The sequence below is a fragment of the Panthera onca genome, chromosome E2, assembly GCF_046562875.1.
Source record: "Panthera onca isolate mPanOnc1 chromosome E2, mPanOnc1 haplotype 2, whole genome shotgun sequence".
NCBI lineage: Eukaryota > Metazoa > Chordata > Mammalia > Carnivora > Felidae > Panthera > Panthera onca.
This window is the reverse complement of record NC_138353.1, coordinates 12,960,145-12,978,031: the sequence shown is the minus strand read 5'-3', so window position 1 is coordinate 12,978,031 and position 17,887 is coordinate 12,960,145. Positions and strand designations below refer to the sequence as shown.

General features: G+C 53.9%; 1 protein-coding gene across 5 annotated transcripts in view; it reads left to right on the top strand.

The window, feature by feature from the left end:
• The window catches only part of GRIK5 (glutamate ionotropic receptor kainate type subunit 5), a 58,180-nt gene that overhangs the window by 21,075 nt on the left and 19,218 nt on the right, over window positions 1-17,887 (top strand). For all 5 annotated transcript variants that reach the window (XM_060651268.3, XM_060651266.3, XM_060651264.3 and 2 more), the window contains one exon: window positions 3,685-3,888. In XM_060651268.3, the coding sequence (XP_060507251.1) occupies window positions 3,685-3,888 (204 nt within the window). The remainder of the gene's footprint in view (window positions 1-3,684; window positions 3,889-17,887) is intronic.

Genomic DNA, 17,887 nt, shown 5'->3' with positions numbered 1-17,887 from the left:
GTTTTCTTTTCCTTTTTGATTAATGCTTTTAGAAGTTATAATTTTTTTTACTGTTTGTTTATATTTGAGAGAGTGTGTGTGTGTGAACAGGGAAGGGGGAGAGAGAGAGGGAGACACAGAATCCAAAGCAGGCTCCAGGCTCCGAGCTGTCAGCACAGAGCCTGACGCGGGGCTCTAACCCACGAACCACGAGATCATGATTTGAGCCGAAGGCAGACGCTTAACCTACTAAGCCACCTAGTTGCCCTGATGCTTTTAGAATTTAAGAATTCTTTGCCTACCCCAAGGTCATGAAGATAGTCTTCTATTCGTTTTCTAAAAACTTAATCATTTTACCTTTTACGATTAGAGCTACAATCCACGTGAAGTTGATTTTTATGTACCATGTGAGGCAAGGGCTCAGAATATTTATTTCACGTGGATGTTCAATTGAGCAGCACATTTATTAAAGATGACCATTCTTTCTCCTTCACCAGTCTCACCTTTGTGATAAAGCATCTTCTTTTTTAATAGTAAAGATTTTACTATTTTTAAGTAATCTCTACACCCAATGTGGGGCTTGAACTCACAACCTCGAGATCCAGAATTGCACACTCTGCCCACCGAGCCAATCAGGTGCCCCTCGAGTATCTCTTTATGTGTGGGTTTCCAAGCTCCCTGTTCTATGGCCAGTTTGTCTATCTTTGGTCCAATACTACATTGTTTCAAATACCATAGCTTTAAAGCTTATTTTATTTATTTTTTTAATGTTTATTTATTTATTTATTTTTTAATTTTTGAGAGAGAGAGCATGGGCAGGAGAGGGGCAGAGAGAGAGGGAGACACAGAATCTGAAGCAGGCTCGAGGTTCTGAGCTGTCAGCACAGAGCTCGATGCGGGACTTGAACCCACAAACTGCAAGGTTGTGACCTGAGCTGAAGTCGGACGCTTAATTGAGCCACCTAGGTGCCCCATCAAATACCATAGCTGTAAATTAAGTATTAATTAATACCCAATAGGGTCAATTCTCCAGTTTCTTCTTTAGGATTGCTCTGGCTTTTTCTGCCCATTTGTGTTTCTGTATACATTTAGATATCTTACTTCAAAAACTTTTAATATTTTAATATTTAGTATTAAAATTTTTAATTAAAACAATTCATCATATCAAGGAAGACACACAAGTTAATACAAACCTATGTAAAATAGAATCCAAACAGCACATGTGGGTGGGGAGTGAAAAGCCGGGCTCCTTCTCCCTCTAGGCGCCCATTTTTTCCCTCAGAGGCCACATCCTTCCAGAAGCTTCTATGCATGTACAAGCACTCAGTCTTTCCTTCACAAAGAGTAGCATATTGTACACGTTGTTCTGTGGCTTTTTTTTTTCTCTTAATATATCCGATAGAACTTGTTATTTTAGTAGTTGCCTAGGAGTCTTTGATGACATCAATAATCTTTTTAACCTGTCCCAAATTAGGCTGTTGCAGTCTTTGTTCCCACCGGGAGCTGTGCTGCCATGATTCCATCGGGCGTACATTTTATGTACAGATGCGCAGCCATTTGTGGGATGGATTCTTAGAATCAGACTTAGCACCAGCCCACTGTCTGCAGTACTTCCGCAGAAGGCTCCGAACAAGTCTGAAAACCCTGAATGAGCGGCTCCATAAGACCCTTGCTTCTGATGGTCTGGGGCTCCCTGCTGAGTCCTAGATCGTTGTTTTCGGATCTTGACTTCTGTTCACAGGCCCCAGTCTCTGTTTCTGACTCTTTAAGCTCAGACCCTGATCCTGAGACCTTGAACCCAGATCCACCACCCAAGCGCCTCAGCCTTGAATTTGGAGATCAGCTGAGCCCTGGTGGAAGGAACAAGGGCTTCACTGAACGTGCCCGGGAACCGGGTTTTGAGCCCCAGCTTCGCCCCACCTTCCCTCCCCACTGCCCTGCTTCACCGCCGCATAGCCTTGGACAAGACACATGACCTCCCTGAGCTTCCCTGCTCTGTATATCGAAAGAGCTTGGGGAGAACCTCCCAGCTCTAATGCTGGGTCCGGCCTGGGTCCCCCATCTGTCTGGCTTCTCCTATGCCGCTCTCTGGTTCTGTCCACCTTGGTCCTGTCTGGTACGGGGCTTAAGAGCAGAGCTCTGAGTCAGACCAGCTTGTCCGTCTCGGCCTCTTACTACTTCACTTCTTGGGACCTCAGTGTCCTCATCTCTAAAACAGAGGTAATAATATCGACTTCCCACGCCGACAGAATAGCTGTCACACAGCAAGCCTGCAAGAAATTCTAGCTACCGCTGCTATTATTAGGATTATCTCACATTCCTACTCCCAGTTCCACAGTTTTGGGCTTGGAAAGGCAGCTTCGTTGGAGAGTGAGAAGCACTGATTTCCCTCCATCCCACTACCCCCCAGCTGTGGGGCTTGGTGTGGTCCCGGAATCCAGAGCCTATAATAAGACCTGGCCTCATCGTCCCTGTCGCTGTGTAACCAGTCGCCTCACTTGACCTCTGTGAGCCTCAGTTTCCACATGTGTAAAATGAGTCTGATGATGCCTCCGGTGTGAGGTCAGTGCCAGGAGTTAAAGCGATTCTTTCCAGCGAGCACATGCAGTGCAGGGGCTGGGCACATAGCAGGGATTCCGTGGGAGGTAACCATTGTGGAGATTCTTGCCAAGGCCTCCCCCCCCCCCCACCTACCCCCGCCGCTGTGTCCTGAGTCCTAACTTCCTTTGTGCCTAAGTCTGAAGTGACACTATACAAACACCCGTTCAGACAATAACCGTGTCAAGATAAGATTCCCTTTTTGCTGACATCATCTTCATGTGCCTCGTCTTACTAGCCCTTTGGCACATTTCCTCTGCCTTTGTGCTTATTTGGTGCATTGGGGGTCAGTAAGGTTTGCTGGAACCCCTCAGAAATAAGCATCAAGGTAGCAAACCTCTGCACAGTCCCAGGTTATTTGTTTAGCCTGCAAAGCATCACAAGGATTGGTATTTGAACGTGTGTGGTTGTTAACCTTTATAATCAGGACGTTTTACCAAACAGCCGAGGTTTCCAACATTCTTGACATTGGGCCATCTGGCATCTCAGGCCTGCTTCCCTGGTGGTGGTGGTGGTGGTGTCGGCTAGAGCTAAGTCCTGGTGGCCCTCTGATCCCGTGCGAGCTCATCAAGTCAGTTCAGTGGGTCGCTACTGGTCGTGTAGGAAAGCGAGGTAGAGCAGGACAGAAAATAATCAGGGTGTGCTGCCCTTAGTCACTAAGGGTGTGGACCATTTCAAGGAACAAAGTCTATTTAAGTGCCTGTGTGCGCGCACGCACGTGTGGCTCGCATTGGAAGGTAAAATGTATTTCTTACTGTGAGGTCCTAGTCAGAAATCTGAAAGCCCCTGTTCCAGTTTGGCATAATCTCCCAACAGTGTGATTCACTCTTAGGTTACTAACGCGCCTCCCCTGGTAGGCATTTGAGTTTGAGACGATTGAGCATCAGGTTGGCTGGTGGAGATTAAAACAGCTCCCCGTGATCTGCCAGAGGGGAAGCCCCCAGCGTCTGTGGCCCTAGCTTCCAGGCCCACTCCGCACCCTGAGCGTTTGTGCGCAAGGAACGGATGCGGTGACTCCATCCCGCAGCGCGGTGGATTCCTGATCCGCGCTCCCCCAGCAGCCCCTGGACGCCCGGGCCCTGACCTCGCTCCTCTGCTGCTTCCCAGGAGAACCCGTATGTCATGCGGCGGCCAAACTTCCAGGCCCTGTCCGGGAACGAGCGCTTCGAGGGCTTCTGCGTGGACATGCTGCGGGAGCTGGCTGAGCTGCTGCGCTTCCGCTACCGCCTACGGCTGGTGGAAGACGGGCTGTACGGGGCGCCCGAGCCCAACGGCTCCTGGACGGGCATGGTCGGCGAGCTCATCAACCGGGTACGGCCGGGCCGGGTCTGGGGAAGGGGGCGTGGCCCAGGTGGGTGTGGGGAGGCCACCAGCCAGTGGCACTTCAGCCAGCCTAGCGCCTAACAAGAGGTGCGCCGTGTTGCTGTGCCTGGTGAGCACCATGGGGCAGGCGCGGTGTGGGGGATGAGAGGCGATGTGTCACCTCCAGTGGCCTGCTTTGCCTTGCCAGATGCTCCCCTAACGCCGCCTTGGCTTAGCTGGCTCTCAGAGATGTTTTGGGTGAACAGAAAGAGACATGGAGCTGGAATCGGACGAAGACTGAGGAGGTCGAGAGAGGCTTCCTACAGGAGGCGGGGCTGGGCCAGGAGGACAGGGGTAGCGCTCGCTGGTGCACTGTGCCCCGCACCTGCTGGGAGGGCCTCACACATGGCAGACATCAGGGCTGCCTGTTGAACTCATTTATTGAGCACCTACTGTGTGCCTTGCACCATGCTGGGCGTAGGCTATAGCAGTAAGCACAGTGGACCTGCCTGGACCCTGCTCGCAAAAGCTTAGGGTGTCCTTAGGATGCAGGAACGCAAATGACCACAAGACAGCCTTTGGGGCTGTGATGGAGAAAATTCAGAGAAGGGACCCAGAGGAGGCTTCCGACTCAGCCAGGCATCCAGGGAGGCCTTCCCAGAAGAGGTGACACCCAAGCAGATTCCCAAGGTGTGTGAGGCAGTCAGCAAGGTGAGGGGATATGGGAAGAAGGGAATGTGTTCAGAGAAGAGGAAATGGCATTTATAGAAGGGGAGTCAGGGTGAGAGAGAATGGGGTCCCCTGGAAGGGCCTTGAGTGTGGGTGGGATTTGGATGAAGGGGAGGAGGGGAGAGAGGCAGGGGTGTGGGAGGTGGTAGGCAAGGGTGCTGTGGAAAGAGTATTTTGTTGGAGTCAGACCAGTCTGGGTTTGAATCCTCAGGTGAGTTGTCTCTCTTTCCTGAACCTCTGTTTTTCCCTGCCTAGGATGGGGATAAGGAGGCCTCATGGGTCTGTCATGAGGGTTTTGGGAAACAGGGACAGTACCGCACGTGTTGCTTGTCAGAGGCAGGGGGACTCAATATGTGGTCCCTCCTTGTATTTATTCTAGGCAGGAGAAACCATGTAGGTGAACGCCTGGGGGCAGGACTGTGTCCTAGAAGACAGGCCCCAGGCTTGCGGCTCGCCTAGGGCAGGTGCACAGAGCAGGGACCTGTGGCCACGAATAGTCACGGAAGCCTTGACATTGGACTTGGCTGAGGACGTCCAGGATCCTCACCCTCCTGTCTCCTCTATCCCATAATTCACTGCATCCAAACCCCTGAATGTCACCAGGGTGGACTTGAGAAGGCCACTTTGCTTAACAAGGGCATTTGTTCCTCAGGGCACTGATTTTCAAAAGCTGTTTTGACGGCAGAACCTTTTTTCCCAATTGAAAGCACTCTCAGAACCCTTGGACAAAGCCGAATAACTCTGGTGGAGGCAGAGTGGGGGTGTCCCTGGAGTCCTGGTGGCTAGGTCTCTCCCCGCCTCACCCCAGGGGCAGGCCCGAGGCACTGCCCCACAGCTGCTAGCCTGTTTGAAAGCTTCTGTCCTGGGTGGGTTTGAAGGGCCCGAGGCCAGAAACTGAGAAGACAGGGGGCAAGGAGAGCTGGTGGCCCAGCTCCCACCAGACTGGCCTGCTTCCCCATGACCTCCATTTCCACATCCTGGTCCTCAGTCTTGTAGGCTCAGAACCATTCATTCATCGGTATCCCCAGAAATAAGCAGATTCTAGGAGAGTAGCCCCTGACTTAACCCCCAGTGCTTCAGGCCTACCTGAGGGGAGGAGGCTTTGGCCTGATGGTGTCATCTGGGGCAAGCATAAGACAGAGGCCAGGAGCTTTTCTGATGGGATGCTGTGATTGTGGTCCTGAGTCCTGTTTGAATCGTGGCTTTGCGGCCTATTAGCTGTGTGACCTCGGGGAAGTTACTCAGCTTCTCTGTAACATCATTTCTTCAACAGTATAATTGAGGAAATAATAGTCACTAGTACGCACAGCTGTCACAAGCATGAAACGAGTTATTCCTGGGGCTTAGAATAGGGCCTGGCAGGTAGTGGCTACTATAAGCATGTGCTCTATTCTGTATTCTTTTTCTTTTTAAATTTTTAATGTTTATTTTATTTTTGAGAGAGAGAGAGAGCACGTGCAAGCGGGGGAGGGCAGAGAGAGAGGGAGACACAGAATCTGAAGCAGGCTCCAGGCTCTGAGCTGTCAGCACAGAGCCCGATGTGGGGCTCGAACTCACCAACCGTGAGATTATGACCAGAGCCGAAGTTGGACGTCCAACCGACTGAGCCACCTAGGCACCCTTCTATTCTATATTCTTATTAACGTTCTTCCTACCAGCCTGGCCAGCACGTGCATACATTCACGTGTTTGTTCTCAAACCAGCTAGCATATACCTGGGCCTACTGTGTGCCAGGCCTGTGCTGTACCCTGGGGATACAGTGGCCAGGCCCAGCCTTGCTCTTACCGAGCAGGTTAAGAGTTGGGCCGTCAGTAGGAGGCTCCTGGTATGTGTCCCCAAGATTTCAACTGGCTCAAGTGAGGAAGCCGAATCACTTGGGCTGGAGGGTCAGCAGGATGGCCTGCAGGGGGGGAAGGGGATGGCAAAGGAGGGACAGGGGGAGGGCTTGGTGACTGCCTGGGGCGGGGGACGTAGGAGAGAGGACTGAGCCTCTCCGTTGCTGGGCAGCTGGGTGACGGCGGTGACATTTAGGGAGAGAACACTGGAGGAGGAGCAGGCTGGGAACACGAAGGGTGGGCGGGGCTTGGCCCTGCAGAGGCTCAGCTGCCTGCCTGCCGTGGGATGGCCGAGTAGTACACGGAGACTCGTGCGGTACTCGGGTTCTCCCGGCCGCAGCCACAGCAGCAGCCTTTGTTGACGCCACACCACACGCCGGAGGCTTTTCAAGTGTTACTTGATGATCCTAACAATCACTGTCCTCCCACTGCTGCTCTGGGGCTCAGAGGCGAAGGGATTTCCACACCGCCCTCCCCTCCCACGGGGCTGCAGCCAGGTGCCTCCGACCTCAGGTCCTTCCCAGACACCCAGCAGGTACTTGGAAAGCTCAGAGTGGACAGGATGATGCCCACTCACGCTGGCTTTCTGAACTGTATTAACCCCACCCCATGAGGAGGGCCTGGTCTCAGCCCAGTTTTCTCTAATGGAAAGCGAGGCACCAAGGTCCCATGTCTAGGCCACACGGCTAGTGACCGGCAGAGCCAGGGCTGGCCCCCAACAGGCTGGCCCAGAACTGATGAGTGACTTCCAGATGGAAGCCAGCCCGGGGCACCGGAATCTTCCCAGTCACCCCACCTGTCCCCAGGCCGGTCTTGAATTCCGGTCCGTTTATTCCACCCAGTGGCCACTGCTGGAATTGGCCTTCTCCCTGTCCTCGCTGTCGTGGCCGTGAGTTCAGGCCCCGGCCCCTCGGACCAGCCTCCTCACTGGCCTCTTGGCCTCCCAGCTCTCTCCCTTCTGGTTTGTCCCCCACTAGGATCTTCTACAATGCCAGTCTGACCTGTCACTCACACGTTGTAGCCATAGTGCCCCCCACCATAAAGTCTGTGCCCACAGGCCCCGCCCTCAAGGGCAAAGCAGATATCTTAGGTTGGTCCAGGGAAGCAGACTCTGATGTGGAGATTAGCAGGCAGGAGGCCCCCTTGGAAACCAGCCTTGTGAGGGAGTGAAGGAGCCGGCCTGGGCAGAGTTAAGACTCTGCAGTTACGACTGGCCCTGTGGCGGGGGAGCTGGAGCTCTGGAGCCGGAATGGCCTCAAAGACAGCCCCGAAGTGAGGGGCCAGGACTTTATATGCCCCACCGGCCCGTCATTGGAAGGGGCTGTCCTCAGGGAGGGTCAGTGCCTTGGGCGAGGAAGCTCTTCCACCCACAGAGCTGAGAGGGATCAGCCACCAGCACCCTTGGCAGCTGGGGCAGTGAGTGCCCCATCCTGAGGGACGGTCGGGGTGGCCTCCGCAGAGACCCCCTACGGCCAGGAGCTAGTTACAAGTCAGGCGGAGCCAGCCTCAGGCGCCCACGTGATCCCCGCGCAACAGGTCGCCTCTCTGAACTCAGTGTCCTCTCTTGAAATGGAGATTAAATTACTGCTGTCACAGAGTCTTGTGGGGAGTGGGTGAGGGAGAGTACAAGGTCCCAGAGCAGAGCCTGCATCGCGGGGCCTTGCGGGTAAGGAGTTTGGATGTTATTTTCTGTTTTCTTCTCTTCTTCCTTTTGATATTTATTTTTGAGAGAGAGAGCGTGTGCGCACACGTGCGAGCAAGGGAAGGCCAGAGAGACAGGGAGACAGAGAATTCCAAGCAGGCTCTGTGCTGTCAGTGCAGAGCCTGATGTGGGGCTCAAACTCGCGAGCTGTGAGATCATGACCTGAGAGTCAAGAAGACTCAGGCGCTTAACCGACTGAGCCACCCGGGTGTCCCCTGGATGTTATTTTCGTTGTGTGTGAAGCCAGTGGAAGGATTTACGCAGGAAATGTGACGTGATCTCATTTGTTTCTGCTTTATTTGTTGAGGTAAAATTCATAGCATGTAAAATGAACCACGTTAACGTGTATAACTCAGCGGCATTTAGTAGATTCACAATGTTGTACAACCACCACCTCTACCTAGTGCTGAGACATTTTTGTGACCCCCAGAGAAAACCCCATACCCATGAAGCAGTCAGCTCCCATCCCCCTTTCCCCAGCTCCCAACAACCACCAGTCTGCTAACCCCTGCCACCAATCTCTCTGTCTCCCTGGATTTACTTATTCTAAATATTTCATGTAAATGGAGTCATCCAATATGTGGCCTTTTTTGTGTGGCTTCTTTCACTCAGCGCCACGTATTCAAGGTTCATCCGCGTTGAAGGGCTGAATAATGTTCCATTGTACGGACGTATGACCTTAATTTTCGAATCATTTAAAAATGATCACTCCGGCTGCTCTCTTGAGAAAGAGCATAATGGGAGAAGAGTAGACCCAGGATGGTCCATTTAGAAGTCCACTGGAGGGTTCAGAAGGCAGAAAGAAGGTGGCTTATACTCCAGTGCTGGCCATGTTGGGTGTGCTCACGAGGGAAAGAGTCAAGGGTGACTGCGGGATGTGGCCTAAGCAGCTGGGTGGGTGGTGAGTCTGGTTTCCCCCCTGGGGAGGACGTGGGAGGAGCTGTTTGGTGGATTTGGGGAAATAAGAGTTGTCTCTGGGCATGGGTTGTTGGAGGTGACTCTCTGAAATTCAAGAGGAGAAATACGGATTTCATTGTGCAGCTGAGCATGAATTATTTAACTCATCCCCTCTTTGGGTGGTTTCCAGTTTTTGCTAGTGTAGACAATGCCACCATCAACTGGGCTGTGGATCTGTGGGTGTCTTCCTGGAGGATAAACTCCAAACAGCGGAAGCGCCGGGTCAGAGAGCGTGAACGATGTTGTTTAAGCGGAGACTGCCAGATGGATGTTCGAAAACGTTCCGCCAATTTGTATTCCCACCAGAAGGGCACGAGAATGTCAGATTTCCCACACTTTTGCCAACAAGAGGTATTATCAATCTTTAAAAACAACAACAAAAAAAAACCCCCAAAAAACCTCTGCCGATCAGAAAGGCCAAAAATAATACCTAAATGCTTCAACCTAAACAGAGTGTTACATAGCTGTATACTAATCCCCACGTGGATAGACTGTGATTTAGCGAAGCATTTTTTTTTTTCTGTATTTAGTTGTTTTCAGGTATTTTTATTTGTCTTTATGCACCCAAGCACGGTCTGCATTGCAGCTGATTAGAACTGATTCTCTGAATAGAATGACTAGGTAAAAGAGGAGGTCCCTTCGTATGGCTTTTGTTCTATATTATCCAGCCGCTTTCCGGAAAAGCTTACAGCAGTTTCTGTACAGGCTCCCCCTCCCACAGAGGGTTGTGATTGGCTTTTAGATAGACAACCCCCACCCCTGCCCCGCTGCCTGCTGTCATTTTAATTAATTAATTAAAGTTTTTAACGTTTATTACTTTTGAGAGAGAAAGAGCGAGCTGTGTGAGCCGGGGAGGGGCAGAGAGAGGGAGACACAGAATCTGAAGCAGGCTCCAGGCTCTGAGCCGTCAGCACAGAGCCTGACGCGGGGCTCGAACTCACAAACCGCGAGATCATGACCTGAGCCGAAGTCAGACCCTTAACCGGCTGAGCCACTCAGGTGTCCCCCACCATCATTTTTATAGATGGCGGGTCACTTTGATTTTTCCTGGTGGACCGCAGCAGGCCTTATGTGGTCAGGTGATAGATGGAGTCTGAGCCCAGCTCCACTCAGAATGGGTCCGATAGGTCCTCAGACCCACCCCGTGTTTTCCGTGGTCCCACTCGTATGATTGCAGCCAGCAGAATCCCACACTGGCTCGCTGACCCGTGGAGTCGGGGCCGTTACCGTAAAAGAACCAAGTGGAAGCCCCTAGAATTCCCCGTCCTTCCCAGGATAGTAATCCAAAAGCAATTCTACGTCCTTTGGGGGAATTGCAGAGATTAGTGGCGCCATTAACGGCTTGAAAGAAGCAGAGGTAGTGATCTCATCCCCAGTCAACTGGCCGGTTCGGCCTGTGCGGAAGGCAGATGGATCTTGGACAAGGACTGTGGGTTATTGTAAACGTAATCAGGCGGTGACTCCGATTGCGGTGGCCGGACCAAATTAAGTAGCTTTGCTGGAGGAAGTCAACACAGCCCTTGGCAGCTGGTGTGAGGTACTGACGTGGCAAATGCTTTTTTTCTCCATAACGCTTTCTGAGGTCCACCAGGAGTCTTCAGTCTTGCCGCCGGGTGATACCTGTTTCCTTGCTTTCTGCCATCACATATGCCACAGAGAACTTGATGTTGACAGTGCACCCGGGGCCACGCTGGTCCGCTCCACTGGCAACATTAACGCCGATCAGATCTCGTGAGCAGGAAATCGCATTTAAGGGGGTTGGCAGTAAACGTGCTGTTGACATCAGCCGGTCAGGATCCAATCTGGAGACAAAAATAGCACCAGGTACTTGAACGGAATCACAACAGCTACTTGAACAGAGAGGATTTGGTGTAAAGAATTGTTACCTGAACGTAAAGTTGTTAACCAGATAACTGGAAGGGTAGCAAGCGAACTAAGGGATCACGGGGTGGCAGGAAGCAGCCACCGTCCTGAGGGCCTAAGGGGACAGGGGAAGAAGTTGGAAAGATTAACACTTAGAAACTCAGACAAAGGGCCCCACGGAGCGGAAACTCAGACTTCTGAGGAGGGGGTGCTGTTTGTCTGGTACTGGTGACGTCGGGTGGGGCTTGGGGATTTGGGGATAAGTTGTGTGCTGGTTCAGCCCATTTACTAGAAACCCACACGGCTTTTCATTTTGAGGGAGGCCCAGAGCACACGGAGACCGCTGCAGGTGCCAGCTGTGTGCAAGCTGATCTACCACCTGGCCCTGATGACCCAGCAGATCAGGGACGTGCAGAGTGCTGGTGGCAAATAGGGACACTGGCACCTGGAGGTGACTCACGGTGCAGAGCTCTGGGGTTTGGGAGCGGATTGTGCCCTCTTCTGCAGACTAACTGTTCTCCTTTTGAGAAAGTGCTCGTTACTGGGCCCTCCTCGAGACTGAACGGTGTGTGACCCTGCGGCCCGAGTGCTCTCGTGACCTGGCTGTCGTCATTTCTGCGTCAGTCAGGGTCCTCCCAGGACACAGGTTGTCCCAGAGAGTCACTCACTAGGAACCAAGTTGTTAACTAGGTAACTACGAGGGTAAAAGTTGAATTCCAAGGCAGGCCTCAGCAAACTTTTTCCTGTCAAGGGCCAGATAGGAAGTCTTTTTGGCTTTCAGACCATACTGTCACAACTACTCAACTCTTGTGCCGGATGGAAAGCAGTCATAGGCAATAAATACCTAAACAGTTGGGCCCGGGAGTGTTCCAATAAAACTTTATTCACAAAATCAGGCAGATGGACCGGACTTGGCCTGAGGGCCGCAGTTTGCACACCCTTGCTCTCCAGGTGTCATGGAGGTTGCAAGGCGGGAAATGGCTGCTTTCCTAGTTCTGAAGGAACTCTTCTTGAGAGAGAAGAACCGAAACTACTGGAAGCTTAAGAGGCAGGTGCTTGCTGGCTGGCGCTGGCTTCCCTGAATGGGGCTTGGTGAGGCCGGTGAGGCGGGTTCTACAAATGCAGGGAAGCCACAAACTGGATTAAATGCTGCCCTGGGAGGATCCGCTGAGAGCAAGCCCAAAGGAGCAGGCAGGTCCCTTCTTCCTCCAGCCTTGCAGCGTCCCGCTATCGCCCCCTATTGGCAGAGTCTGACAGAGCTGATGGCAAAACAGAAACAGCTGGGATAGAGGGCTTTTGGGGCTGGGGGACAATCACGAATGCTTTGGTTGGTTGGCCTGTGGGCATTTAGACAGCCCTATCTATCCCATCATTTCTACAGGTGGCTCATCCTTTGGATTTCTCCGGATTTCATTCCAGAGATTAAATGTCAGGGTCCCCTTGTGGAGGAAAATCTTCTTTAGGAAATCAGTGACTGTGCTAGGAAATTGAGGGTGAGGAGGAAGAGGTAGGAAAGGAGGTTCCAAAGGCTCTGAGAGGACCTTAGAAGGAGCTTGCAGTTTAAGGATGGGTCTGTCCTCCAGAATGAAACCCAGATCTGACCACCTAGCCCCACCCCAAGTATCTCCACGGACGTCCTTAGCCCCCCAAGACGCCCACTTCCACTCTCGCCCCTGTGGTCTGTTCTCACGGTGACCAGATCACGTCATCCGCCTGCTCACACCCTCTGATGTGACGTCCTCTGTTGCCCTTGGAGTAGCATCCGGCCTCCATCCCATGCCTGGCCGGCCCAGCAGGGCTCTGTTCCCTGCTCTGCTGCATTGCTGGCCCCTCCCGGCGGCTCTGGCCACCCTGGACACTGCAAGTCCCTTCCCATCTCGGGGGCTATATGTGCTTGTCCCTCAGCCTGGAACTCTCTCCCTAGTTCTTCTCGGGCCTCGCCCCACACTTCCTCCACATTTGTACTCCAGACCTCCCCGCGGTGGGGAGTGCATCCAAACCAGCGTCTCCCAGCAGGTTCGATCACGTTGCCCTGCTTTGTCTTCATAGCACCTGACGTTATCGGTTTACATTCACTGCTGGATTCCCCAAGCTGGAATCGTGCTTGGTCGGTGGTGGGTGTTCTGCAAACATCTGTCAAGTAGGCAAATGAATGGATGGACAGACAGAATGGGCAGAGTGGCTGCCGCGGGGGGTACACGGAGCAAGATGGTGGGTGTCTAAGTCTGCGCTCCTGTCACGGGATACCACGGATGGGGTGGCTTGTAAACAACAGACATTTATTTCTGCCAGTTTGGGAGGCTGAGCAGTCCTAGATCAAGGTGCTGGCGGAGTTGATGTCTGGTGAGGGCCCTCTTCCTGGCTCATAGCCATCTTGCGGCGCCTCGTATGGTGGAAGGGGCGAGGGAGCTCTCTGGATGGAATGGGATAAGGGCACTGACTCCACCCTCGTGCCCCCCTCACCTCCTAAAGGCCCCACCTCCTCACACCATCATGTTAGGGGTTAAGATTCCAACATGTGAATTTGTGGGGGGAACATAAACATTCAAAATATAGCAGGGGGTGAGGCTGGTGAGGTAGTGAGGGGCTGGGTGGGGCAGGGCCTCAGGGGCCCGGGTGAGGAGTTTGGATGGCAGAGGAAGGAGAATGAGAGTTGTTGCTCGGTTTAAGCAGGAGTGCTGTGACCAGGCTGTAGTTTCTGGGGTCCCTTGAGCCGTTGGCTGGACTTTCCAGTCCTGAGATGCTGGCATCTGGGCAGGAGGAGGGAAGCGATTCCAGAGGTGTTAGGGGAGCAGAATCAGGACAGCTTGGGACAGAAGTGGGGGGTGTGAAGGGGACCCCAGGCAGAAGCCTGGGACAACGCTGGGGACAGGGTGGGGGCCGAGTTTGCTGTGTGTTCACAAGAAGTTCAAGGACCTGCTCACTCTAGTCATTTGCAAAGCACCCATCTCCTGAGCTCCCCGGGACCAGAGAGGAGTTGCACACCTGGACCCTGTCCTGAGATGCCCCCGGCCATGGAGGGTGGGGACAGCGGACAGGTGACACTCCTCAGAGGGGGACCAGTTCTGAATCCTGGGGTCAGCTACATCCAGGTACTTACCCTTACTATGTCTCTGTTTCTTCAATGGTGGGGAGGACAGGATCCCTCTGGGGACTATTGTGGGGAGGGGACGCCCCAAAATGGTGGCCATGGGGTACGTGCTGTGTAAGTGTGAGCCTTTAGACCCATGTGCGGCTCCATGAAACACGGAAGGAGAGCTATCTCTGTTTGGGAGGCTCTGGGAGGCTCCCTGAGGAGGGGTGACATTCCCAGGCTCTCAGCAGAGGAGACAACGATGCATCCAGCTGGCCCTGCTTTTGCAGGTTTGGTAGCAGAAGCCGAAAAGCAAACAGATCTTTTCCAAACAGAGCTCAATGCTGTGATAGATCAAGGGGGGTCTGGCATGTGGGGAGCCCATAGAAGGTGCCGCAGAGGAGGGAGGGAGCAAGGGGACCCTGTAGGAGTGGGTGGGTCCAGTTCTGCAGGGCAGAGTGGGGTGCCTCGGGCGGAGGAAGTGGTGTATTCAGGGATGCAGAGGCCAGAGAGCAGCTGGCGCGAGAGGGAGCCAGAGGCCCAGGGATATGGTGGGAACTTTAGCAGCCCTGGGTGCCGTCCAGAGAGGCGAGGCTTGGCCAACCTCCATCAGTATTTTGTTGGGAAGCTCCGTGTAGGTTGTGCCTAACCAGATAGGCAAGGAGCTTGTAATTTAGTAGGAAAGACAGTCCGTTAATAAGCAAATGGCAGGGTCATCTTCACTAGTGCTAAGCAGGATATAGAGCAGGGTAATGGGGACACCTGGGTGGCTCAGTCGGTTAAGCGTCCAACTTCTGCTCGGGTCATGATCTCATGGTTCGCGAGTTCAAGTCCCGAGTCAGGCTGTGCGCTGATAGTGCACAGCCTGCTTCAGATCCTCTGTCTCTCTCTGTCCCTCCTCTGCGTGCTCAATCTGTCTTTCTCTCTCTAAAATAAATAAACATTTAAAAAACAACCCAGGGTAATGGGTAATATGAGAAAGAGGACCCAGGGTGGAGGTGAGTGCGATCTGGATGCCACTATGGGGAGGGCTGAAAGAGTGAGGTATGAACTAAGCCTCGAATATTGAGGAAGAGCTACAGAGCACATGCAAAGGCCCTGAGGAGGGGAATGAAACTGCATTTTGAAGAACAAAAGGCAGCCATTGTAGCTGGAACCGAGTGGGTGAGGGGAAAGGGCATGAGGTGAGGTCAGCATGCAGGTGGGTCTCACATCACCTGGGGCCTCTTGGCTGGAAAAGGGCTTTATTTTAGGTGCAGTGTGAAGCCACCCAAGAGTTTTAAATGGGACTTTCCCTTTGGACTGTGGTATTCTTTTTTCTTTTTTTTAAATTTGTTGAACATTTATTTATTATCGAGAGACAGAGAGAGACGGAGCATGAGCATGGGAGGGGCAGAGAAGGGGGGAGACACAGAAATCGGAATCTGAGCTGTCAGCACAGAACCCGACACAGGGCTCGAACTCACAAACCGCAAGATCATGACCTGAGCCGAAGTCAGACGCCTAACCGACGGAGCCACCCAGGCACCCCTTGGACTGTGGTGTTCTGAGTGGTGGCTGGGGGGCTGGTGAGCTGGCTAATGAGGTTGTCAGGAGACAGACGTCGATGGTGGGGGCCTGGAGGGGGGATGGAGAGAAGTGGACAGATCTGAGTTGTGTTTTGCAGCAGAACCACTACTCTTGCTGCTAGAGGAGATGTGGAGAATTCGGGAAAGGGAAGGAGCAGGTTTGGCCTTGGTGTGAGCCTTAGGTGAGGTCTCCAAGTGGGTGAGGAGGCTAGTGAGCAGAGCAAGGGATGGGACAGAAAGGAGCTGGGAGCCCGTTAGGGAGGAAGTGGGGTCCTGGCACCTGACCCAGGGACCAGCAGTGCCCTCCTGAGCCCATCTGAGAAGCCACTGCCTCCTGCCTTCTGAAATGGAGACTCGGGCCCCCGTGGAGGGCCCTCCCAGGGCACACCTCCCATGGGCACCTATAAGTAATAGGATTCCTGTGTGAGCTGACGTTGTTCCTGGCAGTTCACATATGAGTCAGAAGAGTGGCAAGTGCATGAGGAGGGGCAAAATGCTCCTTACTGTCTCCATCGAGGAATTCCCCCAATCCAGCCAGGTTTTGGGCCCCTGCCACACTTCGCCGCCTCTGGGTTCTGCTCTGGGGCTGTGCCCTCTCCCTGCCCTCAAGTCACCCTGAGGCTGGTGCCATGTCCCTCCCCGCCCCAGTTCTGTCCAGACCTGTATTACCTCGTGTGTGCCCAGTCTCAGCCCCTCCTGGGTGAGTGTGTGTCTCCTGGGCCAGTCTCCTGGGACCTCTGCTCTTATTTCCGCCCTGCGGGTGGTCTCTGCTTGAATTTGGAGTCAATTCTGGGGCCCGGTTGAGGCCTGGGGGAGAGTCAGTATGCCTGGAAGGGATATCCTGGGAGCCGGGTCCCAATCCCAGTACCAGGAGAGCCGTGTGAGACATCTTGCCCAACCCTCATCCCCATTTTGCAGATGATCAAACTGAGGCCCCGAGACGTGGAAGCCCCTGCCCGAGGTCACCCAGCGAACTCAGGGCAGAGCAGGGGCTCCCCATTCCCGCACCGGGCCCTTCCCAGCGCCCTGCCTTGCCTGCTCCGTCATGTATGTACGCATGTGAGGGCCGCGTGTGCCAGTGTGTGCCCCGCGCCTCCCGGGGAGGCCCTTCCGCCGTGTGTCTCCGCCCCTCCCCGCACTGTGGACAGGGCATGAGTCTGTCCGCCTGCACCTGTGTGGGTGGTGCGTCCCTGGGTCAGCCTGTGTCTTAGCACGTGTGTGTGGACGTGGTGTGGTGTGCACACGTCAGTGGTGGCAGAGACATGACCGTGCGCAGTGCTCACGGGTGCCATGTGTGTGTATGTCTGTGTGGCGGGGAGGGTGTGCAGAGCGCTGGGTTTTTCCCCAGTCTTGTGTCCAGCCCGCAGCTGAAGGCCGGCCGAGTCCTCTTGAGCCGGAGCAAAGCGAGCCTTTCGGATCAGGGTTTCTGGGCGTGCCAGCCAGACCCTAACCCAAACCCTTCTGCGCGTCCCACCCCACCCGCTCCCCACCCTCGCCACCTCAGACCCGGACCCCTGGCGCCCCTCCCCCACTCGAAACCACGTGCAGCTCCCCCCAAGGTCATTCCCTCCGTCGGGCTGGGCGCTGGTCCTGTGTCTGGGGGGCGCCTTCATGCACACACGTAGGTCGCCAGTGCCTGCCGGTGGCAGGAGAGTAGAGGTCCCACCTCTGCGTTAAGGTCCCCAGCTCCTGCCTTTGCTGACTGGTACCTTTGCCTCTCTGAGACTCAGTTTCTCCATCTATAAAATGGGGCTAGCAGTGGCCCTCTGGGAGCTGTTGGAAGGAGGATTCAAGGTAATCTATAGAAAGTGTTACCTAGTGTGGAGCCTGGTGCAGAGTCAGTACATAGTACGAGCTCCGAGTTGTTGACTCTGAAGACAGAAGTGGAAACCAAGGCCTGACAAGGGCCCTGAACGGGTCACCATCCGGGCGTCTCAACACCAATGCCAGGCTGTCTCCAGGACCTGGGTGGTGGGGGAGGTGGGAGATATGTGGGTCGGTGGGGGGTGTTGTTAAAGCAAGGCCTTAGCAATGAACTTGACAGGATGGGGAGGGGCGGCTGGGCCGGGAAGAGGCCTCGGGAGCCTCTTCCGGCAGATGCTGTGAGGAATTTTATTTGTTTGCACTAAAATTCGGTACCCAGGCCTGGGCCATTGGTGGGCCAGTTTTGGGCCCGAGGTGCCATTCTGGACCTGGTGTAGGCTCCTGGCCCCTCTGTCTTCATCTTTTCTCTTTGCCGGTCTCTCAGCTTCTGCTGATCTCTCTCTCGAGAGCTCTCTCG